Raw genomic sequence first — 25,502 nt, forward strand, 5'->3', positions numbered from 1 at the left:
TACTTTCTCTTATTCTTTAAAATAAATTCTCTCAAATGGAAAGATACATGATGGCAATAGTGCAATGTGGAAAGGAAGTTGAAGGGACCTTAAAAACATGTTTTTTTTCTTTAAAAAATGCACATATGTTTGGCTAGGAGAAAGCCAATGATGTTACTGGTGCAACATCTTTGCATACAGTTTGAAACCAGATCTTGTAATTTGACACACCCATTTATACGTATTTACATGCAGAAGAGAGGAAATTCATGAGTACAATTAGGAATTGCACTGCGATGAGATGACTTAGCAATGTCTCGGTCTCACCTCAAGTTATCTATGGCTGTCTCATTCTTGGTCTCGTCTCAAAATATTCTTGTGTTCTTAAACTCCAACCAAGTCAGAGACAGCCAGCCACATCTGTTTGAGGTCTCAAGCCAAGTTGCTAGCTTGGCCCACTTCTGGTAACGTTATGTATCCAACTTACTTGACTTGTAAGATTAGATTCAACTGAGTCGGCAGGAGTTAAGAACGCAAGGGAAGCTGACAGTAATCATTTATTTGATGCCTTCATAAGTCAGAAGACAGTTGAAGGAAAAGATAAGTTATGTAGGTTGCTATTTTATAATTATCTTCATGGATGTATGTATGGAAAAAGAAAATATGTACCTAGGTATCTGAAAAACTGGTATCCGAAGAGAGAAAAAGCACAAAACAATGAAGAAAGTAGTTTTAATCTCAACTGCCATGGTGGGGTAACTTGCATTTCCAATTTTGTTCTTTGAATTGAATTGTTGTTTAAAGTCCACTTGATGCACAGACTTGACCAACAATTTAAGTGGGATCCAAACCACTGTGCAATGTGCCTCTACCAGATATCAAACCCGGGACCCCTTGATTACAAGGCAACTTTACCACTACACCATCAGGAGGCCTTTAATTCCATTTATTAGTTGGAGTTAATACATGAGAGTAAACCATATTCACCATATAATAAAAATACTACAAAAATAATAATTTGTATAAAGTTATTGTCGATGTTTCCGTTATTTTCTGTGCCAATTTCTAAAAATTATCCAAATTTTCTCTTAAGTTCTTGCTATTCTCACCACCTGGTAAATGTAGCTGAGCTCTATCTTCATAAAGAGGTAAAATTTAGTGTCATTTATACTAAAACTACTTTCAAAGCAAGTCAGCTGCTGTTAAATGTGCAGCATCAACAATTGCATTCACTATCAGATCAAGAGGAATGGAGAGTAGTCCCCATGCTGTTTGCACTTGGGACAGCTTCAATACTTTTTGTTTGATTTGGTGTTTTAAGTCCACTTTGTGCACCGTAAGGCTAATCGGAACTGGGCCTACAGTTTAAAGTGAAATCTGAACCACTATGTGCCTCCACCCGGTATCGAACTTGGGACCCCTTGATTACAAGGCGACGACGCTACCACTGCTCCATCGGGGAGGCCTAGCTTCAATAGTGATGTCAAAATTAAGTTTCCTGTAATGTGTGTCCCTTCAGTCTGAATCTCACTTGGGGAAGCATTGGAGACAGCATGTGTTTTGATGAAGAGGTTTTCTCGGGATATCAACCAGGAGATGTCAAGATAGGCTTCCGAGCTTTCAAGATCTAACGTCACTCTCATCAGAAAAGAGAGAGAGAGAGAGAGAGAGACAAGCTTTCTTATCTCTCTCTCTCTCTCTCCTTCTCTTTCTTCCCGCTTATTCTCTCTCTTCCTCTTTCAGAGAGAGAGAGAGAGAGAGAGAAAGAGAGAGAGAGAGAGAGAGAGAGAGAGAGAGAGACTCCCCCCTCTCTCTTTCTTTCCTTTCCCTGAAGATGAGACTGACGTTAGGTCTCGGAAGCCTATCCAGAAATCACCCGGTTGATATCCCAAGAAAACCTCCATCATTCGCTGCCAGGAAAGCTTCAAGAAGCATGTATTTTGTTTTCTGCCACCCATAGCTCATGCTAAATCTTCTGACCTATACAGCTTTCATATCAGGAATTGTCACAAAATTCGGATAACGGATATCTGGATCTCAAATTATCCGATATCCATTTTAAATTCAATGGATTATCTGAATATCCAGGTAATTTGGTTCTATGAATATCTGGCTAATCCAAATAGTACAGATTTGATGAAGGTTTTGTTTAAAATATGTACAGTGAAATACAAACATAATGAATACAAGAATATGTGGACAGTCCGTAAAATGGATAAACAATAAAACTGTCCTTATAATGTACACATTCGGATATCCAGACATTTTGAAATTGGAAAATTCAGATAATCCACATACATATCTGATAATTTTACCTGGATTTGGCCATCCCTATTTCATATCAGTCAGAAAAATAAGATGGTTGATGTACGAAAGCTGTTCCACATACATGCAGGACAAAATAAGCATAGTTTCAAACTTTAAAACAAATGATAAATAATAATTTAAAATTACTGAACTGTATTCAAAATTACAGGTTTACAAAAACAAACATAAAATCACAGGTTTATAAAAACAAACATATCAACACAATTCCCTTCACTGACAAATAACGTCTGAAATAAGAAGTGCAAATAATTTCAGCCTTTTTGTTTTGCAACACTTATTATAAACCTGGCATTCTTGCACTTGAAAAATACGTTTGCTGTGATTAATATTGCATACAATGAAAATCAGAAATCAAAAAGTAAACACTTCTCACACTCTGACTATTCCCACTTCTGACTAGAATAAACTAATCTTCAATGGATCAGATCTTATGTAAAGATCTTGGCACAAAGCTAAAAAGAGTATAAACAATATGCAATTCAAGCCATGAACAATATTTATCTGGATTCAACATAAGGCTAGGGTTTTGAAAACAATTGATATAATATTAAGATTTTTCTAACTTCCAGATGCTTGAGCATAACTGACAAATTAACACAAACTCTCTGTAGTATGTAGCACAACTGGTATACTCTCATTACTGTAATTCTATTTCATTAACTCTATAAATTGAGCTATTCTATTCTGGACACACAGACCTTCTTTCACGTAATGTTTCAGGAGCTCATATAAATATTGGCAGGTTCAGTACTGAAGTTCTAATTTTGAGAACTCTTCCAGAAGTTCCTAATTTCCAGCTTTTTAATCTTTATAAAAACTTAGTTCGAAACTCCTTCATATTTACTTCCATCGTAATAAGTGAATCATGCACTACATATAATAAGGAACATTCTTACATACTTTTTCAATCATTTGTTGCTACATCTAAATGTAAGCACTCCATCTGTTGAACAAAATCGTTATAAGAAAGAATATATAAATTCCTGCAATAAGTAATAAGGGTCCGCAACACAAGAAAATGCTGGAAAACTGATACATAAGAATGAACTCTTGCATGTGATGTTCAACTACATTCCTTTTCTTAAAACTTACCGTTGGTCGACCAGTAGTATCTAGATAGGAAAACTGTGTTGAATTAAACTGCCTATCAATTGAATATGGAAGAATGGTTCTAATGATATGTGAATTCTCTGGCAGAATAATATGGGTGGTTACTTCATCTACTACCATATCATTAAAAACATGATCAACTAGACGCATCTTCAATAAATATTGGTCCTCCAATGTGTACAGGTATTCATAGGATGGGACATCGTAGCTTAAAACATACTGTATTTTCCATCCCCCATACATAGGGTACCTTGTCTTCAAAACTACAAACACAGCATCAGAGGTGGTTCTGACATGAGACGTGGAAATATTGCCAATTTCATCATAATAACGGATATTCGTGGCTGATGCTGGAAGGATAGTGAGAAACCTTTCCACACAATTATGGTCTGCTTTACATTTTACATGACCCGAATACGGTCCTTTCAAAACTGCACCACGATGCTTCAAATCAACAACTTCTTTGACAGAAATTACTCCCCAATGTGATATTACAATAGTACGTTCCAAATTTGTAACACTCAAAAATGACTTATTATTTTCATAATGAACTTTCATTATTTTGTCTGCAAATGGTCTAATATTTTTGTATGGGCCATATTTGATATAGTTCCCCTTCAAAGCAGTAGGAGAAATATCTGAAAAATACTCAATCTTGTTAGAACTAACTTTCAAATCCAAATGTTGGTTCTCTGTAACATATGGCGAATAAAAGTACAAATTCCCTTCATATAGTACCAGTTGAGACTCTGACTGTTTAACATAATAAGGCCAGGGTGACAAGTAGTGTGTATATATAGCTTCCACTTGCACAGAAATAACACGGCCCGCACGTAACGGCTTCAAGAAATCAATTTGGAAGCATTTTGTGTCTTCGCAACCATCAACTTTCATTTCCACAATATTCAAATTCATTTTATCCACACTTTCATCTAAACTTTGAGCTTCAATGTACGACAGATTATTGTGTAAATAGGGCTCTACAACGAAGAAAAAGCTGTTTGCGTCTGTTGTTCTATTGTTTTGCATTGTAATTATATGTATAATTTTGACCAACTGGGTAGAAATGTCAACATGCCTGTAAACGTTTGTGTTTTTTAAATGTGTTTGGTTTCCCACGCCACTTGCTGCAGAGTAAACACAAAAATACAGTACGCACAATCTGAAGCTGAAGCACAATGTTCTTTCCATTATAATACGATCTAAATGCTTTATTTCACTTTGAGTACATTTATTCTTGAAGTAGTTTTAAGTAAGCATTCAAACGTAAAACGAAGCCGGTGAAACCTAGTCTGTACACGAAACTTTGTCACCTCTACAGAATTAGTACTTTGTTCAGTCCTTTCCCATCGGTGAAAATGGATGCACGATCCAGTTTCAAAAACACTTTGTCGAAATTCAACCTTTCAGTCAATAATACAAATCCGATATGTGAACTACACAGTAAGAACAAAAATAAAATTACTGATTGTACTCAATTTCAAATGTGATTGCATCACTATTTTGCTCAAAGTAGTGTTGCCCCAGGAACAATGAAGATATTACTAGTAAAATCTCTAATCCCTCAACAGAAATTTTTAGTCGGGATGGAAAGTTTTTAAAATCTTTACTTTTAGGACGGACAAAATATGCCATTTCCCTACAAAATTGGAAATATAGAACTTTTTCAAGACACGATACCATGCCAAATACGCTGTAAAAAAAAATTATATCTGCTTAGAAAAGTAATTTCCGCTTCCGGAGTGGAAGCAGAAGTGATAGTAGTAAACTGTTACATAAGAAAGCAAGAGTTGTGTTAATTTTGTTAGAAATTAATAATACGTTCTGATACACAATGTCACTTTCTAGAACAGTGCTTAAAAGAAGCACCAATTTGTGCAGCATGTATCAAAATCTTCACAGGCCAAATAGTCCATTTGTTGATGCTCATCGGCCTGTCAGTACTAGTACTAGCTGCTGTAAAACCTTTAACGTGCAAGATCCAGATGATTTCAAAGAAAGAGTTTTGAATAGCGATGTGCCAGTTATCGTGGATTTCCATGCCACGTAAGTTATTTCGAGGCGTAGATAATTATATTTGTGTTGAATGTTTGACAAGTAAAATCTGTACGGACACATCCATGAAGGTCCACACGTCTAGGGTACTGCTTTCGTTGCCTAAATCACGGTGTAGTTAGCTTCGCAGAATGTGAGTGACTTATTCACACACCACAACACTTCTACAAGTTACCCTAATTTTTTTCACATACCCATTTTGACCCAAAATTTACACTTACACCTCCCAGATGGGAAGTTTTGAATAATTCCTGCAGATCAAGCTCAATAATTTCGGTAAATGTTTTGTGCACATGGAATCTGTTGGTGTATTTTACATGTTGCCGACCTCTGTGGTGGAGTGGTTAGCACCCAGGAGCCTGGGATCGAACTCTGGTCTGCACATGGGTGTTTGTGAGTGTCCAGTCATAATTTATTTCATCACTCATTCTCGTTGTTGCAAATAATCAAAAATGGCAGAAAAGCGATGTTGATTAAAACAAAATGAAATCGATTCAAAGGAAATTTACTGCATGTTCCCCAAATAACTCAAAAGGTAATGATACATACGACCTAAATGAAGTGCTTTTCCAGGTACTACTTTACTATAGGTGAGACACCTATAAATAATTTATTTTGCACTTTTTTACATTGCTAACGTACTATTCTGCATTGCGGGACATTTCTCTAGGTGAAATAATGAGAAAATAATGTCTGTTTCTTATATTAACGAGTACTTACTGTTCTTCCTTATTTCCACACACAATAAGGCGATAGCTTACCCATTCATTGCACGTTGGGAACGAGTTTACAATACCGGACCACTCTCCAGTTTCTATTAAATTTCGCCTACTCACTAATTGTGAACTCCTAATCACGAATCTGCATGTAATGATTGGCGGTCAAGTATGGAAATCGAGTAAAAAACGAAATAAACTATGTTTTCTTAACGTAACATAACCCTACCATAAGAACAATAGCTCCACGGAAGACGCCATTTTCCCAACATGAAGAAATCAACAGGCAAGACTAGGTATAGTTCACTTAGCTAAATTATTAACTCTTCTTTGTATTTGTGCTAATGGAACCTAACCTAACAGGCCTAACCTAACCTCGTGGGCATTCCTCGTCTGATGTCAGCAAGATTGTTGTGTGTAAAGGAAGACCATTAACGAATTGCGAAAGAAATATGGTTCCGAATTGCTGTGTATGGACAATCACCATGGTAAATCGCAAGGTTATTTTAAAAGTTCTACACGTAAATGTACAATTTTAACAAGTGACCGCCAAATATGAACTACAGATACGTCATTAAGATGCCGAAATTAGTAAGTAGGCGAAATTTTATAGGAATTGGAGAGTGGTCCGGTATTGTAATCTCATGCCGCACGTTGTGCCAGTGTTTTGTCGATTTGGAGTGTGCGTGCAGTGTTGCAACCTTGTTCACAGAAAAATACCTAAATTTAAAAAGAAATTAGAAACACCACGTTACTTTTTCACACAAAAAGTTCAATTTTTGACATAAAGAGTAATTGGTCAATTTCTCGTATCGGACAAACAGATTTCTTCATATTTACAGGAGAAATTACTTACCGAATGCAGTTTCTTTATACTTGTGGAAGTTTGGGGAAGTGTTTTCTCTCATCGTTCATTGAATTTTGCCGGTAAATCATCTATTTTTCGATATAAATGTGTGACAGATGCACGAAAGCTCTTGCATCATTTACTTCCAGGTGGATGTAGCCTGTGTGTGATGACGTAATCCCAGTCAGTGTTTCCAAACATGTGTTTTTGTAACTGAAGAAGGTTCGTTTTCGCAAATGGTTTGTGAGGCTATGTGTCATTGGTTCGTGGGGCTATGTGTCAATGGTTCATGGGGCTATGCGAGAATGGTGTGTGGGGCTACGCATATTTTTTTCGAAACCAATTTTTAACTATTGTAACCTATACGTGACCCTACCTAACCTAACCTTACCGGAAATGGTTCGTGGGGCTATGCATCAATGGTTTGGGTCTATGTAGGTATTTTTGGGTGCATGCCGAGGACGGTAGTGAAACTGTGACCGCCATTTTTCATGTTACCGAAGGCAAAAGGAAACAAAGAAAACTTACTCGATATGTCGCAAATAGAGCTTATTTCGGTGAAATAAGCAAAATGCCACCTTCAGCAATGTTTCTCAATGCAGAATACGTAAGTACGAATATTCAAATTAAATTAACTAACAAATTTCATCTGTTTGTCCGATACGAGAAATTTACTGAGTAATTATTAAACCATTGACGTTAGCCCCAAAAACCATTGACGTTAGCCCAAAAATTCACGATAGCCCCACAAACCATCATGGGGACGAGGTATATCTACTAGGTTAGGTTAGGTTCCATTAGCACTCTTCGTTCAATTTAGCATATACGGACAACATCGGTTTTTCTCGATGAAAGAAAATACACAGAATTATTTTAATTTTAACTTTCCACGTCCTGCATTCCACTTCTTTCTTCAAGATTCCGTGTTGAATTACAAATCCCACGGCATCTTCCACACCCGGCAACAACTTTACGACGCATCCTCGACACGTCATCTTATAGCGAAAACACGGTGTGGGTTGAAACACGGACTACGGTGTTTACACGGAACGTTGTGATCTCGTGCAGAAAGCAAATGGTGGCAGCAGCAATAGTACATCGGAAAGATATTTTCGTAGAAAACCACATGCATTCACATTAAAATGGATCAAAACTACATTTCCCGAACTACAATAACGCTACAGAAAATGATTTGCGTAAGTACTTTCTCCTGTAAATTTGAAGAAATCCGTCTCACCTATAGTAAAGTGTTACCCTTTTCCACTATAACATGGTGCTATATACAATTACTGTCATTGCATAAATGCATTTAATTTTGATTCCTGAGAAATGTTCTCAAACATTACTGATGTTCACTGCTTATGCCATTGAAGTGGAAAGACCACAGTCATGCCAAATTTTGGTAGCCCACCTCAAAACTTCTACTGGTATGCTATGATCTGGTCCATTTATATATTCTTTCCAAGTTGAGAAAGTGCCCACTTCTGATTGCTGTATGCTAATCTCTGTAACGGTCCCGACTGTTTTATGATTTCTCCTAGCACAGAGACTAATTATCGTAGAATTTGGAAAATCATTGTCGCACGAAATTTGAACCTTCCTTAAAGTAATGAGCACTGTTTGGACTCGAAAAGAGTTATTTTTGTTGAAAAAAAAAATTGAAAATTACCTTACGCACTTCTCATGGACAAGATATTCTCCGTCGACAAGCGAAAGTAAATATCGTAGAAGTAAATCGGAACCTTAGTAGAATTCATTTAGGGATTTTATGTTAATGCTAAGGGAACCAAACCTAACCTGCCTAACCTAACCACGAAAGCACATATTGAACAAAACCTTAAGTAAAAGCTAAAACTCAGCAGTATGTGTTAACAGACGTACATTAATATCGAACCATGTAAAAATTGCATTCGTAGCATGATGAAATCGCAATAAAACAGAATGAACTTTGGCCCTAATTTCATCATTATGCAAGTATAAGTTGTACATCATATGAATTTACTACACATATAATGCACGTACTACAGATGCATAGTAAATACTTAATTTAATTTGTCTATCTGTCAGAAGTATATTTCTGACCTATATACTTGTTTTACATGGAGCAGCCATTTGTCAACTATTGCTAAGGTAATGGAGCAGTGCTGCCATCATAAAAACATAGCTTTATGTGCAATTCTGTATTGTATGTTTCCCCGAGTACAATTGCACATGCATACAATTGAAATCAGTTTCTCTATCACTCTATATTTTTTAATCTGCTTCTTATTCATATTTACATTGCCTTGCATGTGTGTTATTCAATTTTGTGCCCGATGTCATCCAGTTTTCATCAATTATGAATGAATTATAGATACAAAAAAATTTAGATAAAATATGAAGCAATATTTCCAGCAGCCTACTGTCTTTATACTAGATATGTTGGGTTCAAGCCTTTGAAGATTTTGATATCAGATCCAAAATTTGAATGTCCAAATCCTACTGAAACACTTTAAACCGACACCAGCTAATATTCTTGTCAATTTCTCTGGGTTATTGACATACAATCACCCATATCAAGAAAGGAATTTGGGAGTCAAGAAGAAACAGAATTTGTGCAAGAATCATCTTAACAAGTGTTCATCAACATTTTATCAGGAAATGGCTGAGCACTGATGAAATATTGGCGAGTATTCATAATTTTCAGTCTTACACTTACCGTTAACACTAGTATCAGATGATAATCATTTCATCGGCCCAAGTTCTGATTGTTCCGATTTCATATCATGGTACACAAGCATTTTTTCCAAGGTTTGATTTGTATTTATGTCTGTTAACACATACTTTGAAGTTTTAGCGGTACTACTTTACTATACCAGAGACACCTATCAATGATTTATTTTGCAATTTTTTACATTGCTAACGTACTATTCTGCATTGCGGAACATTTCTTTAGGCGAAATAATGAATTTCTAACAAAAATAATATCTATTTCTTACAGTAACGAGTACTTACTGTTGTTCGTTATTTCCCACAAACCATCCACGGGTAGCCCCAAAAAACAATTGACGTTAGCCCAAAAATTCACGATAACCCCACGAACCATCACGTGGACGAGGTATGCCTACTAGGTTAGGTTAGGCCTGTTAGGTTAGGTTCCATTAGCACTCCTTTCGTTCAATTTACCATATACGGACATCGGCTGTTAGCAGCAGCAATAGCGTGTCGGAAAGAGATTTTCGTAGAAAACCACATGCATTCTCATTAAAATGGATCAAAACTACATTCCCGAACATCAACAACGCTACAGAAAATGATTTGCGTAAGTATTTTCTCCTGTAAATTTGAAGATATCCGTCTCCGGTATAGTAAAGTGTTACCGTTTTAGCCATTACTTACTGCATTTTTTGTTGAGATTTTTTTTTTCATTCCATATACTCCTACATGATTGATTCTCCTCTTATCATCAGCCATTTTTTAATGTTGTTTTGGTTATGTACTGCTGCTACCATCATAGTTAGGTTATGCACGTCAGGGTTTGGGCTCTTATAGTGGAACCACAAGCAAAACAACCTGCGCAGACCCGCGACTCCTGTGCACCAAACTCCCGCAACGAGGGGAGGGAGAGAGTGGACCATGCTTCCTTATGGCCCAAGCTGAACAGAAGAAGGGAAAGCTGCGCTGGGACTTTTTGTCCAAGGTTTTTTTCCTTGTGGTCTCTCTATAGCATTACAATAATTTCCCTAAATGTTTTTAACATCTCATCATGTTAGTACTGCTCTGAAGCACGACACCACTTCAAGCCTCGTATCAACAGTAATCTGTGGAATGCGTAAGGTACCTCTTATATCTTTTTTCAGCGATAAATAGGAATTTTTAGAACTGCAAACATTGCTAATTACTTTCATAAAGCTTCAAATTTACTTTCATGCTCATTTCCGTCATTCTACATTACTCTCTCTTTCTTCTATGAGCAAAGAATGCGTGTGTAAGGTACTTTTTACATCTTTTTATCACCAATAAATTGCACTTTTCAGAACTTCAAACTCCAAACAGTGGAAATTTCTTTCACCAAGGTTCAAATTTACTGCAACAATCATTTCTACAATTCTCCTATGAGACTGAAAAAATCATTAAACATTCATAAATTTGCAGGAGAAAGTTCAGTACAATATGTAAATACAGTGCGATCCAAAATAATATCCCCACTTGCAACTTCCCTTTGTAGATAAAGTTTAGCATAGTAGGGGGTTGGGCTAATCGCTGCCACTGATTGTCAGAAATATGTTGACTCCAGCAATACCTTAAAGTGCATAAGCTGCTAACAGGGGCGTAGCGAGACTCGTGTCCCCCCCCCCCCCTGGGGGCAGACATCAGTGCCCCTTCATAATCAGGGTAATTATACGAGCACCCTATATACCTTGGCACCTTAACCATTTTTGTAGTCGTAGTTCTAGCCAGTAATAGCAGTAACGAAGGGGCATTGAGTCTGAATGCACGAGTCTCGCTACGCCCCTGTTAGCAGCTTATGCACTTACCGTGCATAAAATCAAACCTGTGTATAAAAAAGGGGATAAGCGTAGTGTAGATAATTACAGGCCCATAGCTCTGCTTTCACCCTTCTCAAAAATCATGGAAATTGCAATGAATAAACAAATTACAACTTTCTTAAATAAAAACAACATAATATCTAAATCACAACATGGTTTCCGTAAAGATAAATCAACAACTACAGCAATATTTGAATACATCAAACATGTCAGACAACTCCTGGACAATAGGGAACAGTGTGTAGGTCTCTTTCTTGATTTACCAAAAGCTTTCGACACAGTATCGCATGACCAACTTCTGAAAAAATTAAATCACTAAGGGGTATAGTAAACACCTGGTTTAGATCTTACCTGCAAAATCGCAGTCAAGCTGTAGAGATCTTACATGTAGAAGTGACAAATACCAATGCATCTTCCCATATCTCTAGGCTAGAAGAAGTGACATGTGGTGTTCCTCAAGGCTCTATTCTAGGGCCAGTACTATTTACCATATACATAAATGACCTCCCTTCAAACTTACCCTCAGTTAAAACTACCTTATATGCAGATGACACGAGCATTGTGATAACTGGCAAAAATGAACAAATTCTAAATTCAAATATAAAAAACACCTCAAACAAACTCTGCAAATGGTTCCCCACAAATAAGTTGACGATAAATAAAAACAAAACTTTAGCAATAAAATTCCATCATTCAAGAAATAAGAACAATGAAGAACCAGTAATAAAAACAGAAAATGAACACGTCAAATATACAAATTCCATAAAATTCCTGGGTAGTTGGATACAGGAAAATCTCAACTGGGACATACATATAGAGCACCTAGCAGGGAAATTAAGCAAAACCATATATGGTATACGAACCTTAAGAACCATAATAAACAGGGAGACAATAAGAATAACATATTTCAGTCTTTTCCAGTCACAACTAACATACGGAATTGTATTTTGGGGGAATGCTAGAAACAGTGCAAAAATTTTTATTTTGCAGAAGAGAGTAGTACGAATTATGGCAGGAAAGAAAATAAATGAACCATGTAGGAAAATTTTCAGGGATCTTGGCATTCTACCATTACCTTGCCTATATATATTACATTTACTGTGCTATGTAAAACAAGATATGTCTAGTTTCTCCAAACGTATCAAGGAAGTACATCAATACAACACAAGAAAAAATCACAATCTGGTTATACAAACTCATAATACCACTCTCCTTGAAAAAGGTCCTAAATTCGTAGGTATCCACCTGTATAATAAATTACCTGATCACATGAAAACAATGGAATAAACTACCCAATTTAAGAGGGAATTAACAAAATTCTTATTACGACATTATTTTTATTCAATAAATGAATTTCTAAATTTGTAAATATTAAATTACATAAATTGTCAACAAAGAGGGTTCGGTTATACAGAAAATGTAATTATACTATTTATATTATCATGTACGAAGTATTCACTATATGCTATTATTGTGCCTAAATGATCATTAATCGGTTCTGTATATATATTGCATTCTTCCATGTTGTATAAGTCACATAGTTACTTTTACATCTTATTTTTACACTAAAAAAAATATTTGCTTATTATTGTGCTCGCCTTAAATATTGTATGTAATTTCACTCCAATAGTGTATTCTTCCTCTACTTAGATTTCCTTCATGCAGAAGTTCTTCAAATCATTGCTGTAATTCTTGTCTATAATTGTATTAAAAGTTTATTAGTGTATTTGGTTTTCCTTCATGTAGTAGTTCTTAAAATCATTACTGTATTCCTTGTCTAAAATTGTAGTAATATTTTATTACTGTATGTATTGTTATATGACGATTTCCATACCTATGGACATAGGTCAACAGAAATGAAGAATATGAATATGAATGTATTGCTGGAGTCAACATATTTCTGACAATCAGTGGCGGCGATTACCCTCCCCCCCTCTATGCTAAACCTTATATACAAAGGGAAGTTGCAAGTGGGGATATTATGTTGGACCGCACTGTATTTTATAAATAATTATGCTCTGTAGAAAACCATTACAATTTCAGCTTTTGTTGTTTCTGAACCTTTTGTGCATATCTCACAAATAAAGAAATTAATTTTTTGCATCAACAGTTGGTGCAATCCATGCCGTACTCTTGGTCCCCGGCTGGAGTCAGTCTTGGAAGAAGTGGAGGGAAAGGTTCATCTGGCCAAAGTAGATATTGACGAAAACACTGACCTTGCAATGGAGTATGGGGTGAGTATAAAACATATTGCTGAGCATAAAGTCTAGGCCTTATTAGGAATTAGTTTTTATTATTATTACAGGCAATCACATGCAAAGTGTCATGTTTCAAACACATATCAGACATACAGGGCTAGATACATATTGATTGGAAAGTTGCAAAACCCTAATTTCAATTCAATTCAAATTTTCTTGATTGAAGGGCAAAGTTCAGCCTGTGGCTGTTCTCCCACCTGACCCAGTTCATACATTTAGCTCAGGGCCTCCCCGATAGCACAGTGGTTCTGACCCCACTTTAAAATGTAGGTCCAGTCCCGATTTGCCTTTCTATGCATACAGTTGACTGAAAACAACAAACATAAACCAAATGAGGAAAAAAATATATAATTATGAAGAAAATAACAAAAACAAAAATGAAGAAGGCACAGAAAGAAAATAGAAAAAAACACACATTTACACGCACACACCCATACAATACATACGTACTAAACATTTCTGAACAGGATATTCACGCAAGGATATTGACATTATATAGAGGGTGAGTCATAAATATGACTACACTTTTGAAGCAAACGTAGTGTGTTACTGTACCATGTAGAGGGAAAGTTGCAGTTGCAGCTTGGGTAATTCTACACTAGATTGATTGCGAGACTGGCAACACATGTTTTTAACTTAACATTGTTGCTGTCGACTGTGGGAAAATTGAGAAAACGACTGCTTACATCAAGTTGTGGTTTACTTTAAGTCCATTGCTGTGCATATAGCCCTCACAATCATTCTGGTATGCAATTGCCCACGCTGCAACTGTTATTTGTTGCTGCATGTTCAACACCATCTTGGCTAATCATGTAAGCTTGGGCACATGACACTTATCTGACATGAAAAATGAAGTTTCAAGTTTAATATACCATTCACCACTTACCTCTACATTGTACAGTAACACACTACATTGACTTCAAATGTGTAGCCATATTTCCGACTCGCCTTGTACATAATTACACCAGTTTAGTGAGGTAAGATAGAACAATGCATAGGTAAATATCACATTGTTAAAGATTTGTCAAGGATTATTGATAGCATGAACAGTTTCAGGTTTTTATTGTATTATTTCAATACCATCATTATACACACTAGGATTCTGCAGGGAGAGGCTTTTGCAGTTACGTAATAACTGTACATAGCTGTCACAAGAATTTTTTTTTTATTTCAAAAGTGTGATTTCAATTTTTTATATTCTTTTTTATATTTTTTATAGTATCCGAATAAATACTGCTTTATGATGTTTCATTTTTAAATACTGTTATATTATATACTGGGTGTCCCAGAAGTCTTTCCCTGATTACAAACTTTATTCATATCCGCTATATGCAAGGTAGAGATGTGAAAGTGGTGCCAAAATGTTGGAAAACTAACCAAGTTTATTTGTTGCAGGTTTCAGTAATGTGGCTGTAGTGTAGTAGCGTCAGTGCGAAGGAATCCAGAATTAATTCTCTTGACATCGGGTGGCATCTTTCCATACAATGTTTCTTGGACCTGGGAATTCATTTGACAGGATTTGGGAATTAAGATAAATTCCATTTTTTAAATACCAACTTATTGATAGCAGATATTCTAGACGAAAGAATTCTGTACATTTAAAAGTTCCTCTGCACTGTTATTGGTGACCAGGTCTCGTGATACCAGAGGACATGCTGAGCTTTTTCCTGGTTTGTGAACATTTCCGGTTTTCTGGGCACTGACACTGCTACACTACAGCCACGTTACTCAAACCTGCAACAAATAAACTTCGTTAGTTTTCCGACATTTTGGCACCACTTTCACATCTCTACCTTGCATATAGTGGATATGAATAAAGTTTGTAATCAGGGAAAGACTTCTGGGACACCCGGTATATTTATAATACTGTGTAAATAATATACCTACATATAATAATAATAAATATTGCAGTTTCTTACGAAGTTACACTTCAAGCAATTTACAAATTCAACTTACGTAAAGGTCTACGGAACGCATTACTTACATAACTCGGGGGTGTACTCAGTGATGTATGAAAATAAAATTGATGATTGTGGGCTGAAACTACCAAGGGAGGATATCTATGATTATTACCACATTAAAATGATGCTCTATTGTATACGCTCAAGGGTGGGAGACAGAAACGTGTAGGACCAAGTGAAAGTGGTCCCATGCAGTACTCTAATACACACATTTCGTGCATGTCTATACACAAGTTAAAGCTGCATTTTCTATATGGCTGTGACATGCTACATGGGTAGAAATCGCTAAATTGGCATATCCCCCAGTTTGTTATTGATTTTTTAATGGTGTATATTACAGTGGTCATGGACGTCTGGAAGGTGGAAAGCCCCCACCCCGTGGCATAGAAAATGAATGCCAATGTTAAATTATTATTTCAGTCACTATATTAATTATAATAAGAGCATTGCAAAATTGTGGTCACTTTGAAGTGTATGCCTGTTTTATGAGAGGATAATGCTAGTATGGGCTCCCACACCGAGGCTGTGCGGTCCGAGGCATCATGCTTTGGGCTCCGGCACTCGCAGGTTCGAGTCTCCCAGGTGAAGCGTAACAACATTTCTCCCGAGATTTCGGCCTGTGTATGGGAGCGGTGGCCACCCACCATCGTGAGTAGCATAACCTGGTCGTGGAGACCTACAACAATGATGGGGGATTTGCCGTGCTGACCACACATCTCCCACCTCGGATGAGTAGAATCAGGTGGGAGTGAGGCTGCCAGTCAGTAGGTATGCCTGGGTCCCCAATGGGTTATTTATTTTTATGCTATTATGGGGAAACATTACATCAATAAGTGCTTGTAACAACTTTGAATTACAATAATGGAGCAGTGCTGCCAGCTTTAAATCATAACTGAAAACTAATCACTTATATTATTGATTCTTAGTAAACATTAGTCGAAATGCCAAACAAGTCTGAAAAATACAACACTATCACTTGCATCATAATTTTTTTTTTTTGCAAATGATTTTGTATTGTAAATAAACCATTTGTTTTTATGTTGGAATTTTAAATTTTATTTATTTTTATTGTTCAAATCATCACCTAGAATATTGCAAATTTATACTAGATACTTCAAAGGAATATTAATTTAAACCTTTCCTTGTACTTAATTGTACAGCAGTCAGCCCACGAGAAGATCACCAAATGAGGGGAGACTGGGAAAGGGAAAGACCGGTCCATTTGCAGATTTTGGGGGTAGTCAGAAGCCTTCTGCTGCGGTCAGTGTTCTTGTGCGCAGGAGTTGATGTCGAAGTTACACAAAGCACGGAACATAAGTCTGCAGCAACAGGTTGTTATTGTTTTTTCAGTTGTACAGAATAGTTTTGCATTGCTTAGCCTGTATATCGAAGAAAATATACGATGACTTGCATTGCTGCACCTGTTGTATCATCGCTAGCATGTTTTTCTGACTTAGGATGTACTCCCCCAACTCTTAATAGTGGAGTTGCCTTTTGCTATGTCACTTGACTTCCATCGGAGATCTTCTAGTGAGGGGTCAAGAGTATTAATAATTCATTGTGCCATGTGTATAGCTGATGCATAAAAAATAAATGAATTTTCACTTATCTTCGCAGGTGAGCTCAGTACCTGTTGTTCTTGCCATGCAGAAAGGAAAAGTGGCAGGCAAGTTCGTTGGACTACAAGACAAGGACAAACTTAGACTGTTTGTAAAGCAGTATGTGAATTAATATAGATTTTCAAAGCAAAATTTAAGATACTCCAAGTAGGCTTCATGTCTCATTGTACAGAGAAATGTTAGCAAGTGATATTTTTGGGAACGTGAAGGCCAATGTTAGATACATTGTGAAGCGCAATTAGCTGAATATCAAAACTACCGTGTACATATACGTATTTTCTTTTAGTCCTATGGATGCTCAAAGGCAGGGTATTTTTTGACAACACACATTGTGTACGGCTTTCAAGGAATAAATATTTTACCAAAGTAGAAGTTTGTGTTTTCATTCCCCTGTTCTCATATTGTACTGCCATCTATAAGGTAGAATGTGAACTAAAAAAAATGACCTTTTACCTTTTCACACTGTACAGCAAATCCAGAATGTGGGCGGTGCACACCAAATCAATGAGGTAGACGACTCTGTGTTGCACTTTGACACTGTCAACATAGACATTAATATGGAGAAACTAGTACTCACTTTATCCGCGAAACTGTTTTTTCTTCTTTGTTCTATTAATTTCAGTGGCCACCGCCACCATCCTCAGAACTCACTGTACTGTTGCTTGGCGTGAGTCTTTTGTTTGTAGTTCTCCGGCTGCTGCTAGGTGCGCTGTTGTTAACTGTACATCTGCGCCCGTGTCGTCTGCTGCTATTTCCCGGTGTTAACTGTTGTAGTAGGGGAATCCAGGTGTGGTGTGCCTGTCCGTTATCGATGTTCAGCTCGTGTGGGAAGTGCATTACGGCATGCGTTTCCTTGATTTTGGTGTCTACGAGTGTGTGGGCAGTGTGTTTGACTTGTACCTTTTGAATTTTATGGCTATGGTATTTGATGTGTTTGGCAAGACCAGTAGTGGGTTGGGCTTTTTTGCATCCGTTAGGGACTGTTGGATTCTTTCATTGACAGATCTGATGGATTTCCCCAATAATAGAATACTGCTCTCCTGTCTGGTCCATGGCATGTCCCACTCATCTCTAGAATCGATTCAGTCTTTCACTTCTTCCCAGCTATAGTCCGTCACAGGGTTCCCTCATTGCGCAATTTTTCATCTCCCCATCTCTTGCCTTTTCTAAACTTACAAACTGCTTATCAGCGACGTTTGCAGAATGATTTCAGTTATTTATTCAAAATTGTGAATGGCAAAATCCGCTGCAACACACTTCTTGAGGAATTCCACTTTCGAGTACCCATGCGCACAACACAAGATTATTTTATACAAAAAAAAAACCTTGACTAGAAATTCAAAAAAGATCTCTCTTTTACAGACTTGCAGCACAATACAATTATCTCTCCTCAAATATTGATATATTTTCCTCCAAGTTTGCCTTTCGGTCTTCTATCAGAAGAAATGCTTGTAATCAATATCACATAGTGTCATCTCTTATTTTGTTCATTTGCTATTCACTTTTATGTTGTTTTGTTATTCTTAATTATTTTTTTGGTTATTATTATTATTGCTTTCTCATTGTTGACAATTTCAGTGTAAAATGGTTACCTGTGCTGTATCTGGAATTTTCTCAATAAATAAAATAATAACCCATGGCGCCACAGCCCATTGAGGGCCTGGGCCTACCTACCGACTGCCTGCCTCACTTCCACCTCACCATCGGTACAGTACAATGAACCCTGTCATTGTTAGAGGGTTTCATGCTTCTCATTCATAGCACCCCAATTTCCTCACGATGGTGGGTGGCAACCGGTCTCATACGCAGGCCGAAATCTCTGGAGAAAAGTTGTTATACTTCACCCAGGAGGCTCGAATCTGCAAGCATCCCATAGCCGGAGCCTAAAGTATGATGCCTTAGACCACACATCCACGATGTGACTTAATGATTCAAGTGACTTAATACTGTATGAAAGTAAAAGAAGGAACTCGCCCCCTAACCTCAAACATTCAAGGTTTCATTAAGCCAAAAATAAATAGGTCAAAACTTATTTCCTATCCATGGTCAGATTTTTTTTCATTTAGTTGCTTTTCCATGATTACTTGCTTACGTAAATTATGTTGCCATGCAAAAAAAACTGCTTCAAGTCCTTATGCTACTACAGAATACAATTTGTTACATATATGAGGTGTTCCGAGACTTTTCGTGAAAATTGAGTGTATAATTTAGAACGGTGAAGTAACATTTCAGTACTAGAAGTATGTATCTCCTAAGTTTCAAATTCTTGCTCACAGAGGAACCACTATGTGCTGCCACCAGAGGCCTGCACAAGACCTGGAGCAGACCCGTTCGCGAGACATCGCTCCTAAAATACCATGCAAACTGCGCAACACCCTCGCTTGAGCAGCTTGTATGCTCACCTGCCCAGATCGTTCCTGGCAGGCATTGTAGACCCGCCGGGTACCCGCAGTCTTACGATACCTAGTAGGTCTCAGTTCGTTCTTTCCATCAACTGCAGACCCCTCCCTCTGCATGACGGAGTTGCTTCGAGTAGAAACGGCACCGGACCCACACCGTTCTGCAGTGTTGCCAACTGCACTATATTTTCACTACATAAAAAGGGAACTCAAAGCTTCGTAAGCCACATCACCAATGAAATGAGATTTACGACTGTTGCTACCCCCCCCCCCCCCACACACACACACATTGAAATAGGTTTTCCGTGGCACAGGATCCATAAGTATATGTCGTAAACAACCAATATACATATATAAAGTAATATAGGGCAGGACTGAAACATGTCACGTTCGACGCTGAGGTCGCGAGTCGAACAACACACTGTTCTACTGCGAACACCAGGGCCGTAGCCAGCCAGGGGCATTGCCGTTACCCTCGTTTGGGGTGGGGGGGGGGGGGGGCAAGTACTTGGATAAACGTGCCAACAACAACAATCACAATAATCGTAATAAAGTAGCATGAAAGGCATTATTATCCTCATAAATCATGCAAAAAGGGGGTAGAAGTCGGTTCTCACGCATTTGTGTTGAAACAGGATTGGAAATATTTTTTTTCAACACGTCAATTTCACATTAGTTAATAATGGAAAACAAGCACACAAACTGTTTTTGAAAGAAAGAAAGTGCATGATAAATGCATTCCGAATGTACATACATATGGCATGTAAAATTTCCATCTACAATATTTTCTTTTCACATGGAGCGACGTATTACATAATCAATTCATCCAACTCGTAAGAAACCAACATTAATAGCAAATAATATCACGGGCCGCCATAGCATTCTCTGTTTTAAAACTTTTCTCACTTAGATCGTTCGGCGCTCAGGACCGTCTCCCGCTACCCCTTTGCTACGACATTGAACTTGATGAGACTGTATAATATTTTATAATATATTTCTACTTTCATAAAATTTGAAATCAAGGGGTTGCAATTACCCCTCCACCCCCCCCCCCCCTTTGCAGGTGCCGTTAGCCGTCTGGAAGGAAAATGGAAGAAAAATATGAAATTTAATTCCATCTTGAGTACCCTTTAGCCCTGCTACTTTTAAATTCTGCTAGCCTGTTTTTTCTTGTACTTTAATGTTTGACCCCCACCCTGATCCCTCCGCTAGACTTAATTTCCGTCCAAGGTTGTGAGCAATGCCCCCTGCCCCGCTCTGGTTGCGCCACTGCGTGCCTGGTTAAGGCACCATGCAATGAAAAACAATTAGTTTTCAGTGAGGAGATTTTTGTTTGCTCGATCATTCATTTAGATAAATGAAGCTGTAATACTGCGTGCATTTCCTGGCAATAAGATAAAAACTGCTTACAATGAACTGAAATCACTAAGTATATACTGTAAATTCTCCTTAAAGCAGAGAGCTCCTCCTAGGACTTCGTAGGATTTAGGAGCTACGTAAGTAGGCAACACTGGCTGCAGCCGTCCACGTGGTGATGAAACACCTGGAGCGACACGCTGCCGGAGGGCTGTTTCCTTCCAGCAGGTTTTGCAGGTGCCCGGGTCTTGTTGAATGCCCAGTTACCTTGTAAGCGCAGAGCGCCTTGAAGACCAAGAACCCGGGTAAAGATGCAAGTCGACTCGTTGCCGTGGGCAGGCGAGCAGGTATACCTGTCCTCGCGAGCAAGCAGGCAGTGGGTAGGTAAAAGGCAGCATATGCAGACGTCTAGCTGCCACAGCTAAACAGAACTTCGTTACTTAAATGTGCCTTGTTCCCAAAACTGTCTTGGAGTTGGGCCACTTCCGCTTTGAACCCCTCATATAGGAATAACGGCAGATAAAAATCATCAACAGTGTTCACGAAATAATGTTTGTTAAACAACTGTTTGTTTTTTAGCAATTTTACACCTGTATATACCAACAGCAAGAACTGAATGAAGCAATAATTACTAGTCTCCTGCAGGTATATCCCATGTCAGGCTGGTTCAGGGAAATTTTCTTGAACCAAGAAGAACACAAGAAAAACAATGTTCAAGTTCAGAAGAGTCAACAAATGCCTGTCTGCTGCTTTCAACATTCAGTTGATTCATTAACACTACAGCTGAGCCGATACTGATGTAAGTACAGGATGTTCATAAAGTCCCTGTACAACTACAAAAAACATAGCTCGGAAACTACATGCAATAGAACAATGCTGTTCATTGCTAAATGAGCTCCAACTATCCACGTTTATATGCCATACACCTCAATGTGCGCCCCTCTAGTTGCTCTCAGAAGATCAAGGCGGTAATCCACTTCTGCCCATACTTGCCCCAGCATATCACCAGTAACAGTTAGGATACTCTCGGTTATTCTTTTTCGAAGAGTAGCAACATCTGGAACAGGAGTGTGGTAAACACAATCTTTGACATACCCCACAGAAGAAGAAATCGAAGGGTGTGATATCAGGAGAGCGCGGTGACCAGGGAATAGGTCCTGCATGGCCTATCCCAGTGGCGGTCCCTCCATGGAACAGAGGGAACAGGCTGTTCCCTCCTACTTATCGCCCATTGAAGCTATTTAAATTATCTATATTAACATAATAATAAAACACTTCTTTCTCCCAAAATCAACATTTCCAAAAGTAACGCAGAAGAAAAACTTTCACCGTGACTGGGCGTTTGTTTACTTCACCTACCCTCGTCGTTCCACCTCTACGGCCTGACGCCGAGTATTTCTGACCACGTGCAAAGGTAAACAATCCTCACCACGGAAGCTGAACTCTCTAGCTGTTCCATGCGAGAGACATAGCGAATTCCTTTTCCTTCGAATTTTTGCTATGTGTTAAAGTTTAATTGTGTTGTAGTGTGATAGTTTTGAGTGTAGTAAGTCCATAGTTTCCTAATTTCATTGCAAAATTGCGTCTGCCATTCATAACGAACTGGAAAAATCTTCTGCAGTCTAAGCGTCTGCTAAATACCTTGGCTAAACGCTGCGAAATAGCTTCCGAGGGAACAGCTCGCGTCCACCTGTTCCACCAACCCCAAGCCAAGATGCACTTAGTGGCAGGACAACAAAACGAATGTTGCGAGCGCAGGGTTGCGATTGTTGTTTGATTGACCGGCTGAAGATGAAAGCTTTTTAGTTCCATTAAACTTTACAGAAAAGACAGCAAACCAATACCTATACTAACTGGATTAAAAACTAAAACAAAATCATACAGAAGGCATTTTCAAACAAGTCACTACAACTGTGTAAAATTATTAACTGGATACTCTTCCAGGGGCAAATTATTGTTGTCCTTTTTGTTCCTGAGAAGGGAGTTTGGAACAGTTTGGCTTTTGTCACAATTTCTACAAATCTAGCGGACGTCATGAAAAAACTCGGCCATCTGAATGTTATTATTGCATTGAGGATGTTTGAATTACAAGAATACTCAACTCTACAAAAAAAATGTCAACTTAATCTACAAATAGAGATATGAAACAGGTCTCGACCAAACATTTTTTCCCTCTGATCACTCATAAATTGCTTTCATTATTTTTTTCTTTGTTGTGCATCAACAATTTTGTTTTTAATGTTTTCTTTACATTATATCATATTTGCTTTAACAATGTTATTGTCATAATTTTAACGTGCTTCATGTATGTCACTTCTGACAATTTGTAACATATGTATCGTGCAAAATCCACGTCTCATCGCCCGTGACGATCCTGTCGAGGAAATCATCGCCGTCATCATGGTACCGTTGCAGGAATGTCAGTGCTGCTCCTGAACGTTTCATTTTGTGTTCGGGTGTCAGGTTTTTCGGCACCCACGTGGCACACAATTTTTTGAACAGCAGGCGCTGCTTTACAATCTCATGCAACACGGATCGCGATATCTGCAGAAAAAGGCTACTCAACTCCGTAATCGTGAAGCGACGGTTCTCTACGATGCGCTGCCGCACCAGATCATCAGTGATGAGGGACGGATGCCCACTGCGCTCTTCATCATGGACACTTTGACGACCTTCCGAAAACTGCCGACACAAGCGACGCACCATCTGCATACTCATAATGTTCGGCCCATAGGCCTCACAGAGCTGACGATGAATGTCAATTGGCGCAATGCTATGTGCATTCAGGAACTTTATCACCGACCGAACGTTGCATGCGGCGGGAGAAGGAATACGAGCTTCCATTTCGGACCACTGCTGCCTCGCTACTGGCATGCGGCGGGAGAAGGAATACGAGCTTCCACTTCGGACCACTGCTGCTTTGCTACTGGCGCCGGGCGGGATCTGTCCACCTGGCATATGATTGATACGTCTTAGCTCTGCTGCGCATGCGCAATTTACACGGCTCATTATGTTTACTTTCACGGGGAAAAAAATAGGGAAACTTACTTTCTGGATGCACCTCGTATATTACGACAGGTATGGGAGGTGGGGCAAGTACAGGTCACCTGTTCCCCTGCCTGATTTAGCACCGCACGCCACTGATGGGACACCCTGTATTGATATCTACTAACACTAGCCGATACTTTTCCGGCATATTGGTCATTCACAAGATCCACAAAAATGCCATGTGACATTTTCACAGAGTCTAATTATCCTGGAAATTATGCAAAATTCAAAATTTATTTTTATATTACACCAATTTTGCGTGAAAACTTGACTTTGTGATTACATAACATGTATTTCAATATTCTGATGTAATTCTTGAATATTTCAAAGTAAAATTCTTGGTAAATTGATGGATATAACTGGAGAAGAATATTTACACACCAATTATTGATAAATATTGTGAACAAATTTCAATTATTGCAATTTTCAAGTATCAGTATCGGTGGGAATCGGTAAGAGTATCGGCCTCGGTTCAAAGTGGTATTGGCTCAGCCCTAGATAATACATATCAGATGACCACACTGTACACCACTCCAGAACATGAGCGGTGCACCTCAAATCAATGAGGTAGTTGACACTGTGTGGCACTTTGTAACAAACTAGACAGGTCTAACACAAGCATGAAATTGATTCCATGAGGATACAGGTTTGTGGCTGCAGTCACGGTTGAGTCTTCAATCTGTATTGTTGCTTTTCAACATTTAACAGGTTTGCTGCCGGTGACGTGCATGTGCATCTTTTGCTGCATATCACACACTTACTTCTCATTAATTTTCTAATGAACTAGGAGCAAATGATCTTGGCCAAGGTTAGCTTTTGATTAGGTCCTTTAAGGACAGAATATATCATTATTTTTACAAATATTCAACAATTTTAATTTTTTTGTGAAATCATCTCCTAATTTCGACCCATTTTTTTGAGAATAACCTTATAGTTCCACTAAAACATTTGAAAACCTGGTATGGGAGCAGTGGCGCTAGTATCGCTAAGCTAAGTTATACTGGGAAGCTTGTAGTTCACACATTTTCCGAGGTCTCGGAAAACTTGGTGCTACTACAGAAGGTCGATCTGCGTATATATGTGTCCGATTTTGGAATAGCACTTACCTTATGAAAATCCACGAGACCACCATCGGTTGGCCTCAATGTGATCACCGTGTGTCATGGCAATAGCCCTGGACCGTAATTTCCATTGTAGGAGGCTACGATGAAGTACAGGAAGTGGAACCTTCTGCCAGTCCTCCTGACAGGATTTCCACAGGCCTCGGAGAGTGGTGACACGATGAGAGGAAAGTGCC

General features: G+C 38.3%; 1 protein-coding gene across 1 annotated transcript; it reads left to right on the forward strand.

The window, feature by feature from the left end:
* Nucleotides 1–5,160: 5,160 nt before the first annotated feature.
* LOC145999397 (thioredoxin, mitochondrial) lies at nucleotides 5,161–17,774 on the forward strand. The gene is made up of 3 exons (XM_083136345.1): nucleotides 5,161–5,463; nucleotides 13,675–13,798; nucleotides 17,401–17,774. The coding sequence occupies exons 1-3, from the start codon at nucleotides 5,252–5,254 to the stop codon at nucleotides 17,512–17,514; spliced, it is 450 nt and encodes a 149-aa protein (XP_082992471.1). The 5' UTR covers nucleotides 5,161–5,251; the 3' UTR covers nucleotides 17,515–17,774.
* The last annotated feature ends 7,728 nt before the right edge of the window (nucleotides 17,775–25,502 follow it).

Source organism: Lepisma saccharinum, chromosome 15 (assembly GCF_977018435.1).
Source record: "Lepisma saccharinum chromosome 15, izLepSacc3.1, whole genome shotgun sequence".
In the NCBI taxonomy this organism is placed as follows: Eukaryota; Metazoa; Arthropoda; class Insecta; order Zygentoma; family Lepismatidae; genus Lepisma; species Lepisma saccharinum.